The 24,573-nt window shown below is 32.4% G+C and overlaps 1 protein-coding gene across 1 annotated transcript; it reads left to right on the plus strand.

Moving 5' to 3' along the window:
* The first annotated feature begins 1,899 nt into the window (after positions 1–1,899).
* LOC124362421 lies at positions 1,900–21,280 on the plus strand. Its single transcript, XM_046816901.1, has 3 exons — positions 1,900–2,161; positions 15,572–15,730; positions 19,139–21,280. Exons 1-3 carry the CDS (start codon positions 1,903–1,905, stop codon positions 19,366–19,368), a joined length of 648 nt encoding a protein of 215 aa, XP_046672857.1. The 5' UTR covers positions 1,900–1,902; the 3' UTR covers positions 19,369–21,280.
* Positions 21,281–24,573: the final 3,293 nt, after the last annotated feature.

A 24,573-nucleotide genomic window follows, 5' to 3' on the forward strand; every position in this document is an offset into this window, starting at 1 on the left:
TTTCAAAAACCAAGGTACTCGTCCAAGATCAAAATGGCCCATTTTAAAAATCCATCCTTTATTAAGAATATTATTCATCATTGCGGTCTTGTTAAACTTTTATATAGAGTAAAGTCATAATAAAAATAATCGATATTTCAAATTTAATTTACAAAAATTAGATCACTATTTGCCACACCGATACCTATGTAGATGCAAGTTATATTCTCTTTTAAAATCAAATATTTACTAATAAGACATGTAAACACGTAATACTGGCCAACATTGGGAGATTTTAGCAATTAAAAGATGAATATGCTTCCATTCTGATATGTCGTGACCGTATACCTCACATAACAATATTTAAAAAGCTGATTATAAAATGACAGCAATATCCATAATTAAATATATTCACCGGTGAATTTTATCTAGTTATTATACTCTAGGAAAAATAAAACCAATTTAATAATTAGTAACACTGTTTAATTTAATTAAAAACCCCTACTGATTTTGAGACGCCAAGTGATTAGAAATTGAGGCAGAGTTTCATTAATTAAGATGTTATTAGAGAAATAACAACTTTTGAATAATCATTAAAATAAAATATGTATAGAAGGTATTTCCAAACCTACACAAAACAATAAATCTAAATATCTAAACATAATAAAGTATAGAAAATACTACAGCTAAAAAATCTATCACAATCTAAAAAACACGGTTGAAGCCCCAAGCAAGGCACAAATTAAATTGCATAATTTTGCATATTATTCTTTAGATTTTTATTTTACCAATAATGTACGTGTAGTAATGCAATATTTTTTTCATAAAACAACTTAAAGTTTTCCGAAAGATTATTTCAAGATTTTAATAATTAACTGTAATAACTGTTTCAGTTAGATTACAGTTATTACGATAGTATGTTATGCAATCAGTTCTAGAGAGAAAACCCAATACTTTTCCAAAAAGTTCAGTAACAGCCTACTCGCTCACGTAGGGCATAAAATTGAAAATTGATGGTTAAGTGGCACGAATTCTTACAAAATATACTGTTATTCTGGTCAGCACAATTTTGATTCATTTGGTATATAAAAATTATTTATTAAAAATCAAAGTATACTCTCTGAAATCCTAAAAGAGCTCTTATGAGCCCATGTAGTATTTAAAAATCCAAAACGTTATGACACATGTAGTACACGACGATACTTTGTTATTATCTACTTCGTCTGTTATTTGTAATAATAGGCTATAGTATTTTTAAGTTCCCGGTAAGAAAATCTTTTCAAAAAATAGTGGCCTCTGAATAATACTAAAGTAGGTATCTACACAAATGTTGGTACTACTACGAAAAAACTGAGCTTTTCCGTTTTTAATTACGAAAAAGTTATGAGCTTGTAGGAGTACTTCCATTCCATTAAGCAGAACCATCGATATAATTTACAACCGCTTACATCAATATTGTTCAGATGAACTTTGGAATATACAAAAATTAGGTACTTTAATATTTAGTGGCACGAAAGGCCAATTTCATTTGACAAAAATACCTAATAATCTGTAAAATTCAAAAACAATTGTAAACGTTTAAATAATCAAATCGGAGGTTTAAGGCGATGCTTCTATTGCGAGCAGTAGTGCAATCTATAACTGTACAGGTATTTTCTGCGCACAATTTACAACTAAATAAATACATTGAACCGGTTCTAAAATTGAAGTGATGAAACCACTTTGTCCATAATTTATGGGCCCTCAATTAATATTTTGGGTGTATTTAAAGTTAAGAAGAATATATGATCATAACATTGATAGAGGCACATACTTCTAGAATAGAAGTTTACCAGTTTTAAGAAACAAAAAGAATTGACGAGTCAAATTTCTCCCTTTTTTCCCACTTGAAGGCCAGCTTTTTTTGTAGTTTTCGGACACTTGATGTCAACACCTAATCATGATATCCCAGCGGTAATGAGGAGTTGCATGAGGAAGGTCAAGATCACTGTTACTATCAATTACAACAGCAGAGGTACCAGGACTCCCCCCCCTCCCACTCCCTACCGAGATCACCAGGTCCAGCCTCCAGTCTGTGAGTCAGTCAGTAGTGCCGCTCGCTGTGTCAGTGTCTGCACCATGGTCAGTGTCCAAGCCTTTGCTCTTCCCGCACTCTTTTTACTCGCCCTGGTTGTCAGATCAGGTAATCTAATTTTCTTTTTCTTCTATTGCTTACTGTGTCTTACACTCAGTATCTCCCCACTTTAGGTATCTACATTGCGGAATATTACTGATTATACCTGAAGAAGACAGATGTCAGATCTCGAAACGTCATGGTTTTGTTTTTTGTTTTTTTTTTTTTTTTTTTGTTACACATACAATATTATTTAATTATTATTATGCATCTAGATAAAATTGAAACTTACTTGTTAAAATGGTTATGCCGTTGAAATAATAAAAATAAAATATATTTAGCCCTCCCTCTTTATTACAGATATTTGAAATTATCTACTTTTCTTTTACTCTTATCAACATTACATATACATTACAATAACGTTGATATGGTAGTAAAACAAAATTATGTAAATGCTTTGCAAAGTTCATTACTGATAAATAGATAATTTTAAATAATAACAGGATTAATGATTATACATGAAGAAAACAGATGTTAAGTCTGTTTCTTTTGTTTTTACTCATCCAATATCCACATACCTCTTCATTACATATATTTAACACATTTATACGAGTAAGTTTCCAGAAATGGGGTAAAGGGTATCACAGTATTGGAGGAGTCCATTACATAGGGCCAAGTGCAGGAATGAATGATCTGTACATATATTCAGTTAGTGGTTTATACAGGCTAACTGGTTCAAGCGGGTTTATTGTGTTCGTGTACAATATGCGACTTTCGGACATATAAATAATTTCATATTTTTAGACGATGGGAATGCCAAAATGGTGTATTCTTTAACATAAATAAATATAAAAGGACTTCTAAGTGTTCAGTCAATTATTAGACTATATTCCGCATAATATATTGGTATAAAACAAAATAACTTGTATATCATGTTTTTACAAACTTAGTGACTATCCTTTAAATTTTTAAACCCGAACCTTAGAACAGAGCATAACCAAACAAAGAAAATATTATTTTAAATTATTTTTGTGTTTGGAATATATTTGTGTCTACTAGAGATAACTCAAATTCAAAACTCAAGCTCCTAATCGTTCACCAGTCTAAAATTTAAAACTAGCTTAAGAACCAAAATTAATGTTTCACGAAGTCTATTTATTCCATGAACACAATCTTCATACAAGCATGAAGATTGTGTTCACACAGAATTATAAATATAGTCTGCCCTTGAAGACCTGTGAAGCGAGACCTCAACAACCGCCGCTGTATCCGGGCACGTGTGTGAATCGGTTGAATGTAATTGTAAGGTTGGCAATCAAAGTTGATGCCAACAAACAAACCGCACAATACAAACACAAAATTCAACACTTTTGCACAACGACAATGCATTTTCTGAATTCCATAACACAGTGTTTGTTTAAAGTTTATTATTCGCGGTGCATAATGTGAGAGGATAACAAGATTTCGATATTTGCCACCGTTATATATTACATAAATATACACTACGTTTCAAGGATTGAAATGTAATCTTTTTCTTCGGGTATAGATAAATCTTAAGACAAACATGTATAAAAAATGAAAAATAAATAATTCTATGGCGATGAACTCGTTAAAATAAGTTGTAGGACCTACGTCAAACACATAACATTGCACGCACAATATTTATGTGTTAAGATTTCTTTGACAATTGAATAAGAGGGTGATATACTCCATTCCAATATTACTATCCCTCCAACACCGGGATTTTTTCAAGGCTGGTGGTGTTGTCCTGTAACACAGCCACTTGGATGTCGCATTTTCAGGATGGTTTCAATAGGGTTTGTTGGATTGGAATTGTTGTTATTGTCACCTGATATTGTACAACTCATTCCAACACATCGAACCTTACAAATGTGTCCATATCACCGTTGGACGTTGGATGAATGAAATCTGACATTGGTAACTGAATTTAAAAACCCGGCTGCAGTAAAATGAGTGTTTCCCCCATAAGAACAATCTTAAACCTCATACACTTTTACGCCACATATTTTTATTGTAGCGTTGTGTCATTTAAAAATAGAATTAGTACGCAGCTTAACGCTTTTTATGATTTTATGAAATGTATATCTGTTGAATATAAAAAATATTAATAATAATTAAACAATGAAACACAACAAATTATGAGATTTTTTCTGAATAACCTATAAAACATTGAAAACTAAAGGACGTTTGGATGCATATTAATTATTTATCTTAAAATGTCTTAAATAATAATCTTCAAATTATATCTATCAAATTTCTTGATAACACTGAAAATATAAAAAAACATCGAAATAATACGCACTAGCCAAAGGAAAGCACAATTAATATTTCTTAAGTACAAACATTATTTGGAAGTAAGCCGACATGGGCAAGCGGCTTGTGCGTTGGCTCGAGTTATTACAAGTATTAATATCGAATTTATTGTGAATGACATTGAACTTTTTAGGAGAAAGAATAATTGATAATTAATTGGTTATTATAAGAATTTATTTTAATATAAACAGAAAAAATATATGCGAATTCTAGATAGTGATATATAATACATAACAATAAAATTGGGCATACTGTAATAATTGTTAGGGTTAGACTAATTGAAACTCACCTGTTGTACATTAATTACATCGTGATTGGAGGGGAGGGGGCACCAACAGGTCCTCCCGTAGCCACAGAGAACAAATCACCGACTTATTTCTAAAACAAAATAATACGCACAGTTACAACCAACAAAATAATAACACGTACGGTGATTTCTCTTCACGAAATGAATATTAACCGTAGAAAAACGGAAGTTGTTTTCCATTCATCGCACACGGTAATGTAGGGAGAAAGCGTTGTCCCGTTTTGTCTAACAATCGACAATTGGAATGCACTCTGGTTAGAGTTTTTGTCTTATTACATTGGAAGGTATGAATGCAATAACTTTTCTATGAAAATTGTAGTTCATTTCGTATCATTTATATCTTTTCTAAAGTACGTTTAGAAAATGCTTCGCTATTAAGACATTATAACTAAATGTTTACATTGGCAGCAACATAAACTGTAAATATATTGGATTAGGATATAAAAGTATTGTGGGAATAACGCTGGTGTCCACAATTCCAACTTCTCATTTTAATTTACCAAATTCTCATATATTAGATGGGTAGGCGAATTACCGACCACTCTTGCTGCAAAAATATAAAAGCCCAGGTCTGTCTCGTAACCAGCAGCATCAGGTATGAGCTTCATACGAATAACACTTCTTTTATTCAAATTTTGACTTGGAATAAAAAGCCAATGATAATATCACTAAAAGACTTTGGTAACACTGAGAGCTCCTTAATGAAATTCTTGAGGTTAATAGTCGATAATAACTTAACATAGTCGTCTCACATTTGCCCAGCTTTGCAACAAACTAAGCCGAATCAGTTTTGCTCTCAGAAAGTTATACGCTCTTTTATATTCGGATGCATTGCCAATGGTTTATTATGGTTACTTTTCCTCCGTTGTGTCTTACGGAATTGAAGTTTGGGTAGGATCACCCCATGCATCCAGTCTTAATTGAACAAAAAAGAGCAATTCGGTTAATTAATGGACCATCTGTAAGTTCTTGTAAAGGAGTCTTACGTTTACGTGGAATTTTAACATTTACTTTCTTGACGTACATAGAACAGTTCTTTTTACTCTGAAAAAATCTCAATATCTTCATACTGTTGGAGAAAATTAGATTCCCTACCAAACATGATGGTAACATCCGCACTCCAGCACACCGCCTTTCACTCTCAGAGAGGGAAGTATCCCGCGCTGGAACCCTTTACTTCAACAAATTTCCATTTTCCAGAATTAAAAGCAATACATTTCAAGGGCATGGTTTTGGCTAAACTCTCAACACAAGAAAATTAATGTAAATGTAGGCTCTAAAACAACAAAATCGTTCTGACAGATGTAAGCAATGAGGTAGATTCAGCACAACATAATGTATGAGCATGTCTCTAAATTCCCAAATTGACTGTGTTCCTGATAAGATAATATAGGGCATTACGAAGTTGTTAAACTGACCCAAACTTATTCTTTGTTAAATGAATGTTTAGGAAAGTGGCACTGAAATAGATGTGAAGAGTTATTTTAGTACTGGTGTGGGAACGATGCGCATAATTTTAGGTGCTGAGTTAATTTTGTCCAGGAGTGTATATATCAGAGCTGTCGTAACAAGTGGATTCGTCATTAACCTAGATTAACTTAAAAATCTATGAAACAATGTAAAATTCCATAACATTATAAGCATTATGACAGTTGAAATGTTGAAGATGGAGCTTATATTGGCTACAGTTAACTTATTACATTTAAACACTAGAAACCAATATTTAATACTCTTATTTTTGTGAGGCCTTTTAAATTATGACAGTTGTACAAGTTGTTATATTTAATTGCCAATCGGACATTTTTCTAGAGTATAAAAAACAACAACAAATGCATTGTCTCAAGTAAAATACATTGTTATATAATATTTACAATTATTGTAAAACAGGTCTGTAAACAGGTCTTGTTGCCAAAAAAATAATTAAAATACCAATGTTTTAAAAACTTTAAAATCAAACAATTAATAAACATCATTTCCTTCTTTTTCTGTATACAAATACAAACAGTGACATATAATTTAACAAATTATTATAAATAAAGACACAATAAGAAAAATATTGAATAATTAACAACAATAATAAGGGGGGCAGACAAAACAAATACCTTTGTGTAATAGAAGAATATTGTAGGTTGAATATAGTAATTTGTAGGATGATCTATTATAAACATTTGCAATGGTAATTATAATCCTTTTGTGCATTTTAAAAACTATGAGACTGTGATGTGAAGAACCGCAGAAAATGACCATGATAACTACGTCTAAATCTAAAACTTTTAACAATGTAAGAATAAAATTTCAAAGTAGGCTGTTTTAAGGTATTTTAAGGTGTTTGAAAGGCTGATCTGGTGAGCTCCCCACGTTGTTTTCTATGTGGATGCTAAGGATCTTTCCTTTTGAAGCGGTGGTTGAAGATAGGAATCGTCAACTCTTACTCTTATCTGATAATTAGAGTGAAAGTTTTTAGCAAATATCTTATTTTTACTAAGAAGCAGACCATTATCAGAAAACATTCTTTTTAAAGATGAAATGTCTGTTTCAAGATTCAGTAGCAGTTGAAGACTAATTGAATTCTTAATGAAATTGGTGGTATCATCTGCGTACTAAAAGATAGCACTATTTGAAAAACATTTAGGGAGTTCATTAATGTAGATGAAAAATAAAAGTGGTCCAAAAATATATCCCTACTTCATTTTGACCGTACAGATATTTATAGAGTGACTTAAAATCCAATGATGACGTTTTAAAGATAAGAACAGCGCCATTTATATACTTTTCCGTGTTCACCATAAAATGATGGATGATATGTTTAGATAAAAGAGAGAGTGGTTTACACAATCAAAAGCCTTGTTGGATAAGTCAAAGAATCACTAACAGCACTCTTATGACTGTACAAAGCAGAAGTGACCTTATTAAGAAAGAGTGTACAAGACAAATTGTATGTTTTTATTTCTACGAAATCCGAACTGAAAACATGAAACAGAGAATTGCTTTTAAAAATATATGATAAGCCATTTATGTTAGGCAGCTTTTTCAAATGCTTTAAAATCGTCAAAAATAACCTTCAAACAAAGGCTTTAAAAAGCGTAGGGGAAATAGCTGTGTCGATAGTTTTGAACGGTTTGAGGATCACCTTTTTTGAATACTGGAATAATAGAAGAAAGTTTCAGCTTGTCAGCAAAAACTCCAGTTTGAAGAAACTTATTTACTGAGTGGGTAAGAGCTGGATGAATAATTGGGGCGCATTCTTTTATTATGAATAGATTAATGCTGTCTCAAACAACTGCTCGAGAATGTTAAATTTCTTAAATAAACTCCAACACATTATTAAAATAAACGGTTCAAAATTACAACATTGTACTATCGAACTGTATAAGACTACAAGACTATGTGATTCCTTTTGCTCCCTTCGTTGGCCCTCAATTTGTGCTCATGCACGATAACGTCCGTCCGCACAGTGCGGCAGCAGTATGCGGTTACTGAAGGGAGGTTGGTATTAGACTTTTGGAGTGGCCTCTAAGACGTCTGGACCTTAACCCAATAGAACATGTGTGGGACACTTTAAAGAGTCATGCCAGACAGAAATCCACCTCCAAATAACCTTGTGGAGCTGGAACGAGCTGTGAAAGAGGAGTGGGAGAGGATGTCTATTGAAGTCATCCAACACCTCATAGAAGGAATTCCTAGGAGAGCCCAGGTAGTCATCCAGGCAAGGGGGGAAACACCCGTCACTAACCAGAAACCTAAGTTATATTTGTGCTAATGGAATGTTGCTTGGATCAAATGTTTCAGTCAATATTACAGCCTGTTCTTTCTCCGTTTCATGTTTAACTAATAAAGCAGTGAGTGATAAAATGTATAAAAAGACTACTTTTGAGTTTTCTTTTTACCTTATATATTTGTTATTCTGTTGGATAAAAATGAATAACACATCATACAAAATTATTTTATTGGAAATAGTAGCTACTGTGTTTTGTCCAGGAGTGTATAATGTAACGTATGTGGAAATAAAACAATTTCTATATAGCATTAAAGCAACATAAAAGTTGAACCAGCAAAGTGTGCGTCAAGCGTTGCATGTTTTTGACTAGCCCCTTATCAAAGATAACTCATTTTTATTGCTCGTAAATAATTTTCTTAATATATCTAAATACATAAATCAACATAATAAATTTTAATGTAGTTTCCCGCTAGTAAACTTGTAATGTAGTGTACCAAATTAAAACAAAATTAATATTAATTTAAAAACTTACCAAGTGTTTAAAACCATTATTGCATAACTATAAATTAAATAAAATTCTAAGGATGGTCTAATACACAAGGAGTTAATCCACTAGCTGATCCTAAAGTAAAGTAAAGTAAAGATCTTATTTTACCAGGCGGTTAGGGCTAAGAAGCCCTATCTAAAACTTAACCAGGGGACCAACGGCTTAAAGGTGACTTCCGAACCACCACCAATGGCCGGGCAGGCGGGCTGCTTGCAAGGGCAGGATCGCTCAGCGATCATCCATCCAAGCAACAGCCACGCTCGACGTTGCTTTTCCGGTTATCTTGCGATACTCGCTGTACCCGCTACACTAAGCCATTTATAATACCAACGCCACTCAAACTTATAGATTTAATATTTCTTAACATTTGGTGAGCCTCATGGTAACTAAACGCTTTGAAAGAAGGTCTAGTGCTTCCATAAACATAAGTGGGCTTCCTACACACCTGACTTCGTCTCCCTGAAGAACTGTTACACTGTAATTGTTTGACACAATAGTTGACGCAATTCTCACACCGAACTGTACGCCACTGTTTAGCCACCCTCTAGCAGTAAGTCGTCACAGGTTGTACACGGGTCGTCGACAATCTAGTGCCACGAGAAAGTGTGACCAAGAGTCGAGGCCGATGCCCCGACTTCGTCACCGGCTTATCCGTTGTTTCCTCACCGTCCAAGATCGATTTTATCCCTGTCCCGTCCTCTCGTCTCGGTTATCCTGTGGGAGTTTGACGCAACACTCTTGTTTAGTGTTGTAAACTCTTTCCCGCCATTTTCCGTCCGAGTAAAAACCGAGTCTAACACATACTTTACGTGCAAATAAGAATGATTGCCTTTTATTTAGACCGTTGTGTTCCACTAAATAACCTTGCGATTGAAATGCTCCTGCATTAGGGCCGGAAAGGTCGTCGTCTTTTTATAATTACTAATTTATTGGTGTCACGTCTACACGATAGATCGAGTTATAAGTAATTTTGAAAAACGTGTCTTCTCAAAAGGGGACAACAACATTGATTTTGGTAGCTGTAATTTGAAGAAAAGAACACTTTTAGATATTTCGTTGTGCCTTCATAATTTAATAAAAATTATTAAAATGCAAAAAAATTTATACCCCGTTATTAGTACTTTCAGCGTTTAAAGTAATGAAACTACTTATTCCCAACTACTCCTTAGTAAGTTAACGTTGTAATCAAAAGCAGTAAAAATAGCAATACTAAAGTTTTAACAAAATAACGTATGAAAAAATATTAAATCTATAAGTTTGAGTGGCAATGTACTACTACAAATAAGAAACAAGCACTGATGGTCTGTTACTGCTGTACTTAGAATTCTTCTAACACGGTAATTTAAGATTCCTCCAAGTACAAATTGCAGGTAAATTGTACAGGTACATTCATGGCTGAAATCAACTTGTTGGGGATATACTATTTTTTCACTTTCTAAAAGTCTCCATAAACTTTTAACAGATGTGCAGAATAGTACAAATAGTTTGTTATTGCTTATGAAATGGAAACAAATAATACATAATGGTTGCGGTAGAAGAGTAATCAATTATTAGAGGGATGTTTGTAACCACAGTGCTCACCCATTTTAACTCACCCAACACCCTTCTATGTAATTACCTGAAGGGGAGTCTAAATTCCATTTAACGATAATGTTAACTTTATGTTACATATCTCTGGAAGTAAGTAACCTAGAAACCTACATTTTTGTTTGTTTGAACGAAGAGCTCTTTAGTTAGTTCCGCGTAAATTATTGTTATTATTGGTAAAAAATAAAAAAATTGGTAATTTTTTTTTAAAAATATGATTTTTGTAAATTATATTTTATATTTTTCCATTTGCTAAATTTTTATTTATAATTGGAATATTTTGAAACTTTAGGAGGAACTAGTGTTTATAGTAATGCAGCTACAGTAAACATTTGGCTATCCTACCTATAACCGTTCTTGAGATATATCACATCAAATGTACAAAAATGCTATTTTGCGGAAAACTGCAAAAATATAAAAATTAACACCAAAATATAAGTTATATTACCTTTAGTGTAATCCTACACCATAAGATGGGTTCTCTGAGTCTTCTGACTCCTGGTAAATGTCTTCCAGTCTTCTTTTCCCTTATGTCCTGCTTTGTCGGATTTTTTTCAAGGTCAGTCATGGCCTTTTCTGCTATTCGGAGTCGGTCCAAGTCCATCTTCTTCATAACGGCAAGCATGTTAGATCCTACTTCCAACCCTAACCCCTCTAATATTTTACACTTGCTGGAAAACCCTTGATTAAATGATAGCACAGCATCATGTGCGCCAAATGTCAAGGTTTGCAATCGTACAAAAGTCCTTTTAGAAATACGAGACCATATGAGGTTGTTTAGTGACTTATTTGGGTTCTGGGACTTCCCTTTGAGGCACTTTGCTAATAACTCTGGATCAGACAGGCTCTTGAAAATTGGTTTTAATTTCAACATAATGGCTTCAGGGAGATAGAAATGTTTGCCATGGTCATAGGATTTATTTTCGAGTTCTGCTTTTTTATATTTACGTCACTTCATCATTCGGATACAATTGCTGTGTTGGCGTTTCATTTGTAGATTGGACATGAAAATATGTTGCCCAAACAGCTTTCTTCATCTCAACTACACTATGGGTGTTCCTCCTAATTGATAATCCATAAAACGTCTGAAGCTTTTGAACCGCAGCAGTCGTTAGTCGGGTTTTCCCAGACAAAGGTTTCCCATCTGACAATTTTTCTTTTTTACATTTATCTTTTAGAGTGCGTAGGCGAGTCCCCATACGCTTCTGTACATGACCTACGCATTCTAGTTTTCTAATTACTACATCAGGTCCATAAGGTAGGGATTCAGATTGATACAGTTGCACGACCAAGGAGCTTTTTTACTAAAACTGAGTTGCAGGCCTTATTTTATTGATTTTTTTTCATGGCTTTATGATTTATGTATTACAAAGTGTTATATATCATTGGAAAGAGGAAATTTCAAACTGTAATATTCAATAAAAAAACCCAAAATTGAAAAAAAAATAATTTATTTCAATTTAGACTCCCCTGAAATTAAAACGAATAATGTGATAAGCACAGTCACAGAGTTATAACATACTATACAACAATACACTTAGCACTTAGTGGTTTTAGAAAATATTGGGTTATTTTACATGGTATTTGTAATAACACAACGGAACGTTTTATTGTTTTATTCAACCTCCTCTTCGAAGTAAGTCATTTGTAAGGTTTTTACAAAATTAGTGACATATAAAACGTAGTTTTTAAATGTTAATTTAAAGAAAATACTCAAAGCATTGTTAAGTTCTTAAATCGTGATAAATTTCGATGAGAATAAACTATTTCGTAACTATTTACCTTTTATTGTGGTTTAGACTAACTAAAGTATTGTAAACATTTTGTAAGTTATACAAATTAACTTCTGACTTTTAAAAAATTGTTCATCATTCAAAACATGTGTGAAACGTGGGTGGCAAGCAACTTTAAAAACTTTCTCAACAAACGATATTTTAATTGGAATACTGGACTTAAGGAACGTACTTCGTTGATCGTAATTTCGTATAAGTAACTGAAAGCTCAGGTTTCAAAAAATCTAGTAGAATTTTAAGATTTTAGAATTTATTACTTTTATTTACAGCAATATTTGTAATTACTAACAATATAATTTAGCCTATATATTTATATAACTCTAGGAACTCGTGTCATGATTCCTATAGGCAGCCGAAATACGAGTTCTAAATGTTCAAGAACTCTGCGTTTGCAGATGATGAAATTCCTCGCCATGTGATCGTTCACTACAACAAGACCTGATTTGAAATATAAGATTAAGGTACAAATGTTTGAAGAGGACGCGGGAATGACAACCACTATGACACGAACCAGACAGACAACATTGCAACGTACCCAGTTGTGTACCCTATAATCGGTTGGCATGATGAGTACACGCAAGGTCACAGCCTGGCATGTCCGCACAGCACGTCAGACCAGAGGCTTGCCTAGGTAGTCATGTCACCTTGAACGTTTTCTGCATGCTCGCTGGCGTGACGGAGAGTCTCAATATAACCATTACATCAATCTATTCCAGAAACGATAGTTTATTCCATGACCATAATGTAAATACGGCAGTGGAAAATTTTACGTGTCGTTAGTTCTTCATCGATATGTCCACTCTAGCGTTGAGAGCTCATTGGTGTGTCGTTTATCGTTCTTCTCTGATGTTACATCACTTCCTTTCCCTCTGTTTGTCTGTCATCTCCGCCTTGGGCGCTTGTTTCGCCAACGTGACCTTCACTCCCGCTGTGGAAAAGATTAGGTGTCAAGATGAAATCAATGAGTTGTTGAAGGATCCGTCTGGTTGTACTTAACTAGAAAATTGCTACTATACGTTCATAAAAATACATAAATATTTATAACAAAATAATGATAATTGTTTAATTGTAAGCGCATTTTACAAAAAGATTAAAATAATTTTTCTTATATTCAAAAACACATTCATAACCCCATTTTTTATACTAAAAATTATGTAATAGTGGTTTTAATATATGAACTATGAAGTATTTATAAATCAAAACAAAAGACTTGGGGCATAATAAATGGGCCAGTGATGCATGACTAATCACCAACCATGCTCCCCACGTTTTTGTTGGCCAAATTGTGGTCACTCAAACGTTTACATAACGGAATAAGGAGACGAGAATCTAAAGGATTTGTCAATCCTCATGCTACCAATCCTAATCCTAATCCTAATATTATTATAAATGTGAAAGTAAGTTTGTTTCTTTTACTTTCATGCATAAACTATTCAAAGAATTGCGCTGAAATTTTACATGGACATTCCCAGGGTCCCTGGGATGAATATAGGCCTATTCTTATTTTGATAATCCCTCCGGGCTACGATCCACTGGTCTTTAAAGTTGTGAAATATTAATTAACAGGGTATTTCGAATGTAATCGCATGTTCTGTGTAAACATTTTCTATTACTTACAATTTGTTTAAATTTATAGTGAGTACAAATATTTTAACGCTTTTATAGATTTCAGCGATTAGGTAAGTACTCATCTATCTTAGACAATTCCACAAAACATAAGATCGTCAGAATTTGACACCGAAGGCTCACTTTGGAGCAGACAACTGTATCGATACGAAACGCCAACGCCTATCGCTTTGCTACTTGGATGGTGAGAAGCTAGGGGAAGAGATCACGGAGTTATCAAGTGATTAGTTTGTAACAATGTAACTGCTGTAGATGACCCAAGTGATGTCTTGTAATCCCATACATCATCTCACCGCCCACAGCCAATCCCTCATCATTGACCTAGATAACATCTCCTTGACATGACTAGCACTTAAGTGTGAGAAATGTTACATAGTTCTAGGTCATGTGAAAAACTAAAAAGAGTGTCTGGATGTGTTGGGTGGTCAGTAACCCTTTCACTGTCACGTTCGTTAGGTTCATTGGCAAGATCATTATATCGGCAAGCTATTATATTCCACAAGCAAAACTTCTTGTTATATTGGTTAAACCGTTGGAATAGTAATAAATAAATAAGATCATTGTTTTTCATATGCACAACAATAACCCTTTCATTATTATGTCCGGTTCGTTTATCGTAAGAGTCTCGCGGATCTTGGCTCCCATTCCAGAATGTAGGATTGTTGACATAACAATACTTCACTATCTATACTGCACAACATAAACCCTTTCATTATTATGTTCGGTTCGTTTATCGTAAGAGTCTCGCGGATCTTGCTCCCATTCCAGAATGTAGTATTGTTGACACAACAATACTTCACTATCTATACTGCACAACATAAACCCTTTCATTATTATGTTCGGTTCGTTTATCGTAAGAGTCTCGCGGATCTTGGCTCCCATTCCAGAATGTAGGATTGTTGACATAACAATACTTCACTATCTATACTGCACAACATAAACCCTTTCATTATTATGTTCGGTTCGTTTATCGTAAGAGTCTCGCGGATCTTGGCTCCCATTCCAGAATGTAGGATTGTTGACATAACAATACTTCACTATCTATACTGCACAACATAAACCCTTTCATTATTATGTTCGGTTCGTTTATCGTAAGAGTCTCGCGGATCTTGCTCCCATTCCAGAATGTAGTATTGTTGACACAACAATACTTCACTATCCATACTGCACGACATTAAACCTTTCATTATTACGTCCGGTACGTTTATCGTAAGAGTCTCACAGTACCTTGGCTCCCATTCCAGAATGTGGGATTGTAGACATAACAATACCTCACTATCGATACTGCACAAACTTAGATGATAAAAAAATAACTGAAGTCACGTTAAAGGTGAGATGTACGTCTCACCTGGTAGCATGTTATGCTAAGCACCAGTTTATTTCAGTTAGTTTTAATGCTATAAAATGGTGTAATGACACTCATATTTCATTAATTTTCGTTTTGAAATATACACTTTTTATTTATAGTGTCTCAGTTAAATGGTGGGTAAATATTAATTCTTCTGGGTAAATATCCACAGCTAATTGAAGTACATTAACTAATTGTAACACGTTTTGTGGATTGCAGGACAAGGGATCAAATGCTGGGTGTGCTCTTCTGATGTGGACCGTCGATGCGGTGACCCTTTCAACATGACACACATGGCATTGTGGGACTGTGACAAGGACAAGACACTGTCTCCTATGTTGCAGTCCATCGCTGTCTGCCAGAAGACCAGGAGAAGAGGTGAGATTTTCCACAAAATGCAGGAGTAGAATTTGTAACAATGAATTGTAGATGATTAGGACACTTAGAATAACCTAATAAATACATGGCAAAAATATTGTTATTGCATCCTACACATAGGGAATGCAATCCTAAGCAGCTAACTCAATGGGTGCAGTCGACATCTGAGACAGTAGGAACAAAAATAGTATATCGCAGAATGTCTCATTTTTGAGATAAAACCCAAATAGAATCCCGCAGATGAAAACTCAGTTTTAAAAGTTTAGCTAATTGTGGTGTCTTTCTGGAAATACCTAGATATTACTAAAGCAGTTGAGTTTTTTTTTTATTAAAACTAAAAATATATATGAACTGAAATGTTTTACTTAAAAGTAGACAACTATTTGTACAATTTGATTTGTCTAGTTTGTAATATAAAATGTATAAGCTATTGTGTACCAATCAGATTAAATAATCATGGCACATATATTGTCACCAAGAGCGAGTGAATGGCTTGCCACAGTGAGGTCAGTCAATGTTAATGCCTCCAGCTAAAGGTCAAGTCTGTGTGGGTGTTCTATACATTGGCTCATTCAACACCACTGATTCATCGCTGTCTTTGCATCTCGGACTTGAATGATTCAAACTCGCATAACAGCTAATTCACTATTTCCAATTAAATGTGCACTTTCTACTACTAATCCTATGACTAAGATTAAATTCTTTTAATGTTTCGTAAATTGCAATGATTATTTGTGTAAGAATCTTTCATTACAATGATAAACTTACGCGTTATGTCATTCATAAATTAATTGGTTCTATAGATGGTTTGTACAGTAAATTAATTTAATTGTGTTGAGTACATGTTCGCTTCTCTTAGCTTTAATATTTTGCATAGAGAACAACTTATAATGCCAAATAAATTGTTATACTAAGTATAGCCACAATTGTTTTGCCAAGATTGCCAACTATCTAAGATTATAAGTATGTAATACATCTTAAAAATTAATATGCTGAATAATTGTATGAATAAATGCAGATATAAGATTTTTATTACATCAACTACTACAGTAAACTGTGATTGGTGGATCATGAAGTTTAATTTGTGCTCCTAATACAAGAGACAATACATAGTAATGCGAATTTAACACATTTAAAAAGTAACGACATTTTCTTGCAGCTGTAAATTATAAAATACCAAACACGAAATCACAAGGGTCATGGAATGTATTTCTAAGGAAATTAAGGTATTTGGAAGCGAATAAGAAACTCAGCATAGATAGCTAATCACTATTCATGGCAGGATTTCGCACAGACATTGGAGGGTAAAGAATAGGTATTAGTCTCTGCCCTCTGTAGTTACGACTACTGCAGCTGAAAGATGAAATTGTTTGCTCAACAAGATAGTGACAGTATTAATAACCAACAAGGAATGAGGGTAATAGGTCTTTCAAAGGAATTTTGATCAGTAAGAAAAATATCCTTACAATTTTGTAACTAAATATAAATTTAAAATAGAAAAATTTTATCAAAAATCTGAATTCTGAGAAACAATATTTTTGGAACATCCAAACAAAATAAATTGGTGGGTAATAGGATTTCTAAAATCCCTAACCGATTGTTATCTTGAAATTTATCCTTAGTGCTTCTTAAATCACTTATGTTTCACGGTGTTGTTCTCGAGTACCAGTGAATTTACTTCCACACTCTCTAATACTATTTTATTATATATCAACATGACTGTACAGGACACTTACATACTTTCTACATATCTATACCCCTATGAAAAATTTTATACTGCTCCCTAAAAGTTTATTTATAATGATAAAACACCTTTATTGATCAAACCTGTTTACACTTGTGGACAAGCCTATGAATAGCCAAATGATTCCACTGACATTTGCCATTTCATCCCGTATAAGGGAGCAATAATTTACATTTGTCTTAGACTAGTACGGTAATGAGAACAAATGTCCTTACTGAAGCATTAGTGGAATTGTTTGAACTTTTCAGTCATTCCAATGGTGTTACTGTATAAAGTATTTAAAGAGGTAGTATCTAGTAAAAATAAGGTGGTCCAATCCGTTTTGTATTCTATGTGGTTATAAATTTTGGTAAGATGTTTCTTTCTAGGTTAATGATATTTTTGAAGTAAATTCTCAACTAATTTTTGATTTTAATTTTGTTATTAATTGGGTTGATTTTAAGATCTGATGTTAAACATAGGTCTCAAATATTGTTTATGCCAATATCTATTTTATTGTTTTCACCAATTCACAAATATTTGGATTTTGAATAGTTGTTATTGAGATTAACTATGTAACATTTATTGTTTGTATACTAAAAATGTTAAATTTAGAATTATTTGTAAAGTTGCTGATATTTATTGAAAATCTATAGCACTTTTAAGGATACCTTTTAATTAGAGCCTAAAAAGTCCTTCCAGACAATCATGTAAGAAAAGTTCTATAAAACGTTGATCCAGAAATACAAAATTAAACAATCTTAACATGCATAAAGTTTTTGTACATGAGCACACACATTAGAGTTGTTATTTCTCAACTAAAAAAGTTATGTGTCAGAACTCTACATCAAAAAATATATTTTCTTTATGGAAAGATCAACATTTTTCTCTTAGCAATCTCTAAAATTAAACATGTTTCAACCGATTCAAATGTTATTTTAACACAATAAGATATAATATCAAACTTTAGAGGTTTTAATCAAAATAACTGTCCTTTACAATTATAATTAGTAGACGCCTCAGCTTAAAAAATGTTGCATTAAAAACTGTAAATAAAGGGATCTATTTTCTAATTGGATGAATTTACCTTTTATTTTAATAAACATCAAAATAATGTATTCCAATACGCTCTCCCATACAAAATATAAATTAATAGTAAAACAGAGCAAGCTGACAAATTTTTAATCTTAAGTCTTGTAAAGAAATTGGGGTGTAGGGACAAAGCTCTCACTGAGTAAAGTGAATTTCAACATTACAAAGCACATGTGTAACTTCCTGACTGACACCACTATTTAACCACTACATTTTTTATATAAGAAAGTTATTTTTTTACTTCTAAATGGGCATTTGGGGTCAAATTACCAGGGACAATTCTAATGTAAGTTCTATTTTAGAGCTTAAAGTGTGTATTTTTCTCATCTACTTTTTGGGAAAAATAAATTTAAAAAACAATCTGGTTCATTTTGGACGTACAGAACCAAATGTTAATATTAGGTGCGAATGTTGAGTTTAGCTCCAGTTCACCTTCCTCTTACGTGCAGCATCTGAAATCTGATGCTATTGCAGACGTAAGAGAAAGGTGAACTGGAGCTAAATTCAACATTCACATTTAATCAACCCTTCCCACCATAACTGCGTTGTGTACAATAGCATTAGGGTTGATATTAAGTTCTGTTCTGTCACAGTGAACAATGAGCTGATCACAGTTCGCGGCTGTAATTGGGATAGTGATGATTTCGGCGTAGGACCATGCTCTGAGAACACCTTCCGCTCTCCTGCATACGCCCCGGTGGAGTACTGCAGCACGTGTTCCCATGAAGCCTGCAACGCTGCGGACTCTCTCTCCGCTACCCTGCTGGGTCTCATACCTCTCTTGTCCGCTCTTCTCGTCAGTAGACACTTTGCTGCTGTCTGATCTGCCGAGTGCCGTAACTAGAAATACGGAAGGCTAGAACACTAGATACGGCTATGAGTGCTGAGAACACCACATTCTGAAACCAAAGGTTGTACTGTAACTATCAATAAGTTTTCTTGTCTTTGTAATGTGTTTGTACAGAAACATGTAAACCCTCATTTTTTTATTTTTAAGGTATTATTTCTTCACAAAATTGCAGCTATATTAGGGTAAGTATTATTTAGTAGCAGCTACACAATATTGTTAAATGAACATAATATATTACATGATGAATTCAAATATCTTTATTCATTTTTCTCTAGGTATACCAAAGATTGGAAACATTCAATATCAACTACAATACAGTTAATATACTCTTCTCTTAAACATTTAAATTTCAGTATATTTTATTTATTTTAACAACGGCAGCTATAATTATGGTAAAATATCTTGTAAAAATATATAATAATGTTTGAGAACTTAGTGCTCCATCTTAATTTTTTTTTCAATTTAATGAATTATGGCAGCTAGTGCAGTAAGTAATACTCATTATCAATTACTATATTGTAGATGATTTCTTTAATTCTGTAGCAGTATATTTTTTATTACTATTTATCAGTAGCAGTTACCTAAACCAAAAATGCTGAATATGAACAATAATATGAATGCTACATTACATTTTGCATACCTTCTGTCATCATAATTTTATTCAAAACGTTTTGTATTGACATCTAAGTATAGTATTATTTTTTATTGTAGAAATTTGTAAATATAATTATTATTGTGATGGTAAATGGTACTTTTATTTTTTTATTTGTATTATATTTTAGTATATCAAGGCTCTATATATAAGTTATATATATATATATATATTTGTATGTTTGTGTTTACTTCCAAATGTTTTATGTTATCCAGCACATGACCCTTGCAGGATCGTCTGAACTGTTTCAAGAGACAATATTGTTATATATTACATCTGAACATACATAAACAATAATTGTTGCAATCCAGGGATATTGTTACTATGTGAAAAACTAGTCAAAAAATCTAGTATAAAAGTATACTTCAGGAAAATCCTTACAGAACAGTTATGAATGTTTTTTCAAACTTACTTTCATTAAACATACAATAGTCAGTTGGAAAAATATATTAAACAGTGAAACGTGTCGGACATTACTGAATTTTATAGTTACAAAATACTGTAATGTGTAATTAAATTAAGTGTTGAACAAAATTGTAAATATATATAAATGAAATGTTTTCTTTTGCTTTTTTACGTTAACCAATGCTATTATTTTCAGTAAACCTTTTCAGAACTCCGTCCCATGTAAATAGTTACTTTATTCTTGTTTATATAGTTTTAAATGTATTTTGAAATGTTATTTAAAAATTATTAAAAGTAGTAATTGTTGTATTTGTGATATTTTTTTGAAATGTATTTTTGTTTCACAGTTAATATTAAGAACATAAGTATAAGAATATTGTGTTTAGATGTAGGTACTTTTTTTGCAATTCATTTTTATTAGCAATCATATCATTGTTTAGGATTGCTATATGAAATGTAAAAGAATATTTACGATATTAGCAACTTATAATTTTTTAAAGTACATGGGAGCAAAGCATTAGTATTTTCTCAAAGGAAAACCTCGCTAATGAGGTACTGCCCTACGAGTGTTCATTACGGATTTAATTGATCAATCAATGATTCAATATTTACATGTTATTAGGGTTAAAACAACACCTACACAGATTATTATACTTAAACGTACATCATATGAAAACAGAAAATTATGTGTTTGTTATAATATATTAATAAGATAGGTACATGCTTAAATGTATGCATTAAATTTGTAATTTGTATTAATGAGTGTACCTAAATGTTATGTATGTACATATAAATATATATTAAAGTGTTTCCAAAGTCAGTAAACGATGTCTGTTTTTCATTTCATTTCAATTCCTGATTACAAAAATGTGAGCCACAAACTAAAAATATATGAATTTAACTCAACAAATTATTTGTCCAATAAAGTGAAATATATTCTAGTAAATTATATTGCAGAGAGAGTAAAAAATTTACTGACTTAAAAACTGAATGAAGACTGAATTCATTATTACAGAGAAATAAATGTATTATCGGATGACGAAGATGTGGAACGGAATTTTTAGTAATGTGAAAAACTGGCTATTATTAAACAAAAGTGTACATTATTAATAACATATAATTTGTAATATGTAACACATTAATTCAGTAAATATGCAAAGTCTGTCAAATATTTAAATATATTGTTAAATTTGAAACAAGTATGTGAAATTTATTCATAACATTAATTTAAAATTGTATAAATAAAAAAATTATAATTTGTTATGATTCATTTGTCACTTAATTACGAACAATTTTTTATAAGAAATTGTTCTTATAGACAAAATGAGTTCTACAGCTATTATTTAATTTACATTCTAGACCTTTCCAAGACATAGTAAATACAATTTATACCACTTTGTGCTATTAAAACACAAACACTGGAAGAACTCAATAAAGATTAATGAAAGGGTGACTGGACTGTTTATTTAATCTAGCCAAACCCTAGTAAATTTCAGTTCTACAGATCAAAAACGTTGGCATCCTACATCAGATGGAAGTAGCCATTCTCATTCTTATCACTATGAGTGATTTAGCACAATGGAACTCATGGTCATGAGTAAATATCCCATAGTAACCTACAGTTTGTATAAGAAAAAGTCGTCAGACAATGCCATTAATTGATGAAGTTTATTTGACTTATAAAAAAAATTGAGGTCATTTTTCGCAATTAAGAAATTATAACAATTACCAAACAGTTGCGAATAAAATAATTAATTAACATGTTGGTATTTTAGTTTTATAACTCTGAACATGAGCCCTCTCCTACCATTGTAGTCCTGCAACAGTGAACCATCTCCAAGGCTGATGGCAACTATTTCGTCACCCCATGCAAGTGAATTTTGAGACTACAAAACTTTTATTAGATGAATAATTAAGTATAGAATTCTAAAGTTTCACAAGCGAGGACAAAAAGAGTAATCAATCTGCTAACATCAGACTAGATCCCTGTAACTTATAGACTCTTGAGTCAGCATTCAAAAATGTGGCCAAAAGATATGACTTTTTGCTTAGTTTGTTTAGTTGTTAGGCTAAATGAGAATGACAATCCTGCTCAAACAAAAACCTTTCTGTCCCACAAGATGGACAATTAGATTTAAAATCCTTAAAGGCAGTCGATTTACAATATGAAACTATCTTAAGGGCTCTTGAAGATCTCAGAACTAAAGATCCTAAGCGAGTGGCTTTCTATCATATTTTTGATAAATCTAGCACACTGTTTCACTTGGAACTTACAGTCTTGATTTTTTAAATAACTAACAAGCTTGCTAAGAAACTGCAGATAAGAGATATCAGCATATCCTATGCCTTAGCCCACAGTTATTTTGGATTTACTTCCTCTAACCATTACCCATGTATGTACCTCCTAAGCAGTTAGAACAAAAAGCGTTTCCATCCTCAACTGTAACATTCTCAGGGCCAGAACCATACCTGAGAAAACTGTGCTTTGATGTTATCAATAGCTAGATTTAAGATATTAACGATTTCAACATCCTGATGTTGAAGTACACCAGAACATTGACATGTTCTAATGCAATCAGTGAAAGGAAAAACGAAGAAATAAGATGTGAAGTGAATTATATCTGTAGCCGACCAGATTGAATCTGACCTGGACAAGACAAAGCTCTTAAGCCAACTTTCTATATTATAAGAGCTAACAGAAGATAAGAATCTTAGAAGTTTCCTTGATTTAACTACAGTCATGAAAATTGAACTTCAGGAAAATTTCTATCTGAACTCACATAAAAGTACTCAGGTTACTGTAGGTCTTACCAGCACCGTCAGCAACAGCTGAAAGAACTTTTTCTCACCTTCATCACTTAAAGACATAGTTCTGGTTAAGAATGATTCAAAGGAGATTAAATCATTTTGTCTTCTTGTCCATACATAAAGACATTACCAGAAGTATAAATGATCAGTTAATCACAAAAGAGTTTATCAGTAGAGTTGAAACTTTTAGATTTATTTTTTACAACTACCACTCAATAGTGTTGTGTGTCCTTTATTTCTTACATTAACCATGCTTTTGCTAGTTATAGCAGTTTTTTTTTAACAAGCTGTTCTTTATGTTTCTTATAATTTTGTAGCATCTACTATGATCTTCATGAAATTCAGCATCGAAATTTTTAAACAGCCACTATTTCAAAACTAAAAAAAGATATTTAATTCATCTTTTGCAGTGTTACGGCTGAAATAAATAAATAGTCATGCACAATTACAACCCTGTAGCTTAAGGAACTTTTGAGTTGATACTCAATGATACTCATTTATTATCGGTAAAGATTACATACATTGTCACATTGAAAAACACAATATTGTACATTTCAATTTTAAAAGCAATGCAATCCTCCAGTTCGTCCAGATCTTTAAAAGAAGTGATATATTAAATAAATAAATCAATTAAAACAAATCAATTAATTAATTAAAAACTAATTACAACACAGATAAAAGAATTTCCCAAGATCAACAACAATTATCTAATTTATGACTAATACAAAAAAAACTCATCCACTTCATAAAGTGGGTGTTCCAAAAGGAAAAATCCAATTTGTCTTTTGAAAATACCAAATGGCAGTGATCTTAACCCATTTGGCAGTGTGTTCCATAATTTTGGTCCAAGAGATAATGTTGCTAATGAATATTGTTTGGAATCAGTTTTTTTGTTACAATATTATTTGCGCCCCTTGTGTTATATTGGTGGATGTTTTTATATGTTATGAGTTGTTATTTAAAAAGTATCAGACTGGCATATGACAGGAGCATTTACATACAACATGAAACCAATTTAGACAATATTTTACAAAATATGTTAATACTGTACCTTCATTTAACATTCTACAATAAGTAACAATTTGTTATGTGAAAAAGTTTTTGATTTTCATTGTATATCTAAAATAGTTGAGCATCATGATCTGACAGTTATGTAATAATTACAGAAATGTTAAGGTTATTTCCTTTTCAATATTAGGAAAGACGTTATCTATACCACTCTCCTTCATCTCACCATGTTCTTTGTTTCAATTTCAGATTTAATATAAGATGCTTTTAATCTACCAGTAATTTTAGTTTGTTTAAGCACATCA

The sequence above is a fragment of the Homalodisca vitripennis genome, chromosome 5 (assembly GCF_021130785.1).
Source record: "Homalodisca vitripennis isolate AUS2020 chromosome 5, UT_GWSS_2.1, whole genome shotgun sequence".
Lineage (NCBI taxonomy): Eukaryota > Metazoa > Arthropoda > Insecta > Hemiptera > Cicadellidae > Homalodisca > Homalodisca vitripennis.

Excerpts from the sequence above, each read along its gene's own strand:
- LOC124362421 (XM_046816901.1), top strand. The coding sequence starts at position 1,903 with ATGTCAACACCTAATCATGATATCCCAGCGGTAATGAGGAGTTGCATG. Across the intron at positions 2,162-15,571 it reads CGCCCTGGTTGTCAGATCAG|GACAAGGGATCAAATGCTGG; the intron begins GTAATCTAATTT and ends TGTGGATTGCAG. Across the intron at positions 15,731-19,138 it reads CCAGAAGACCAGGAGAAGAG|TGAACAATGAGCTGATCACA; the intron begins GTGAGATTTTCC and ends GTTCTGTCACAG.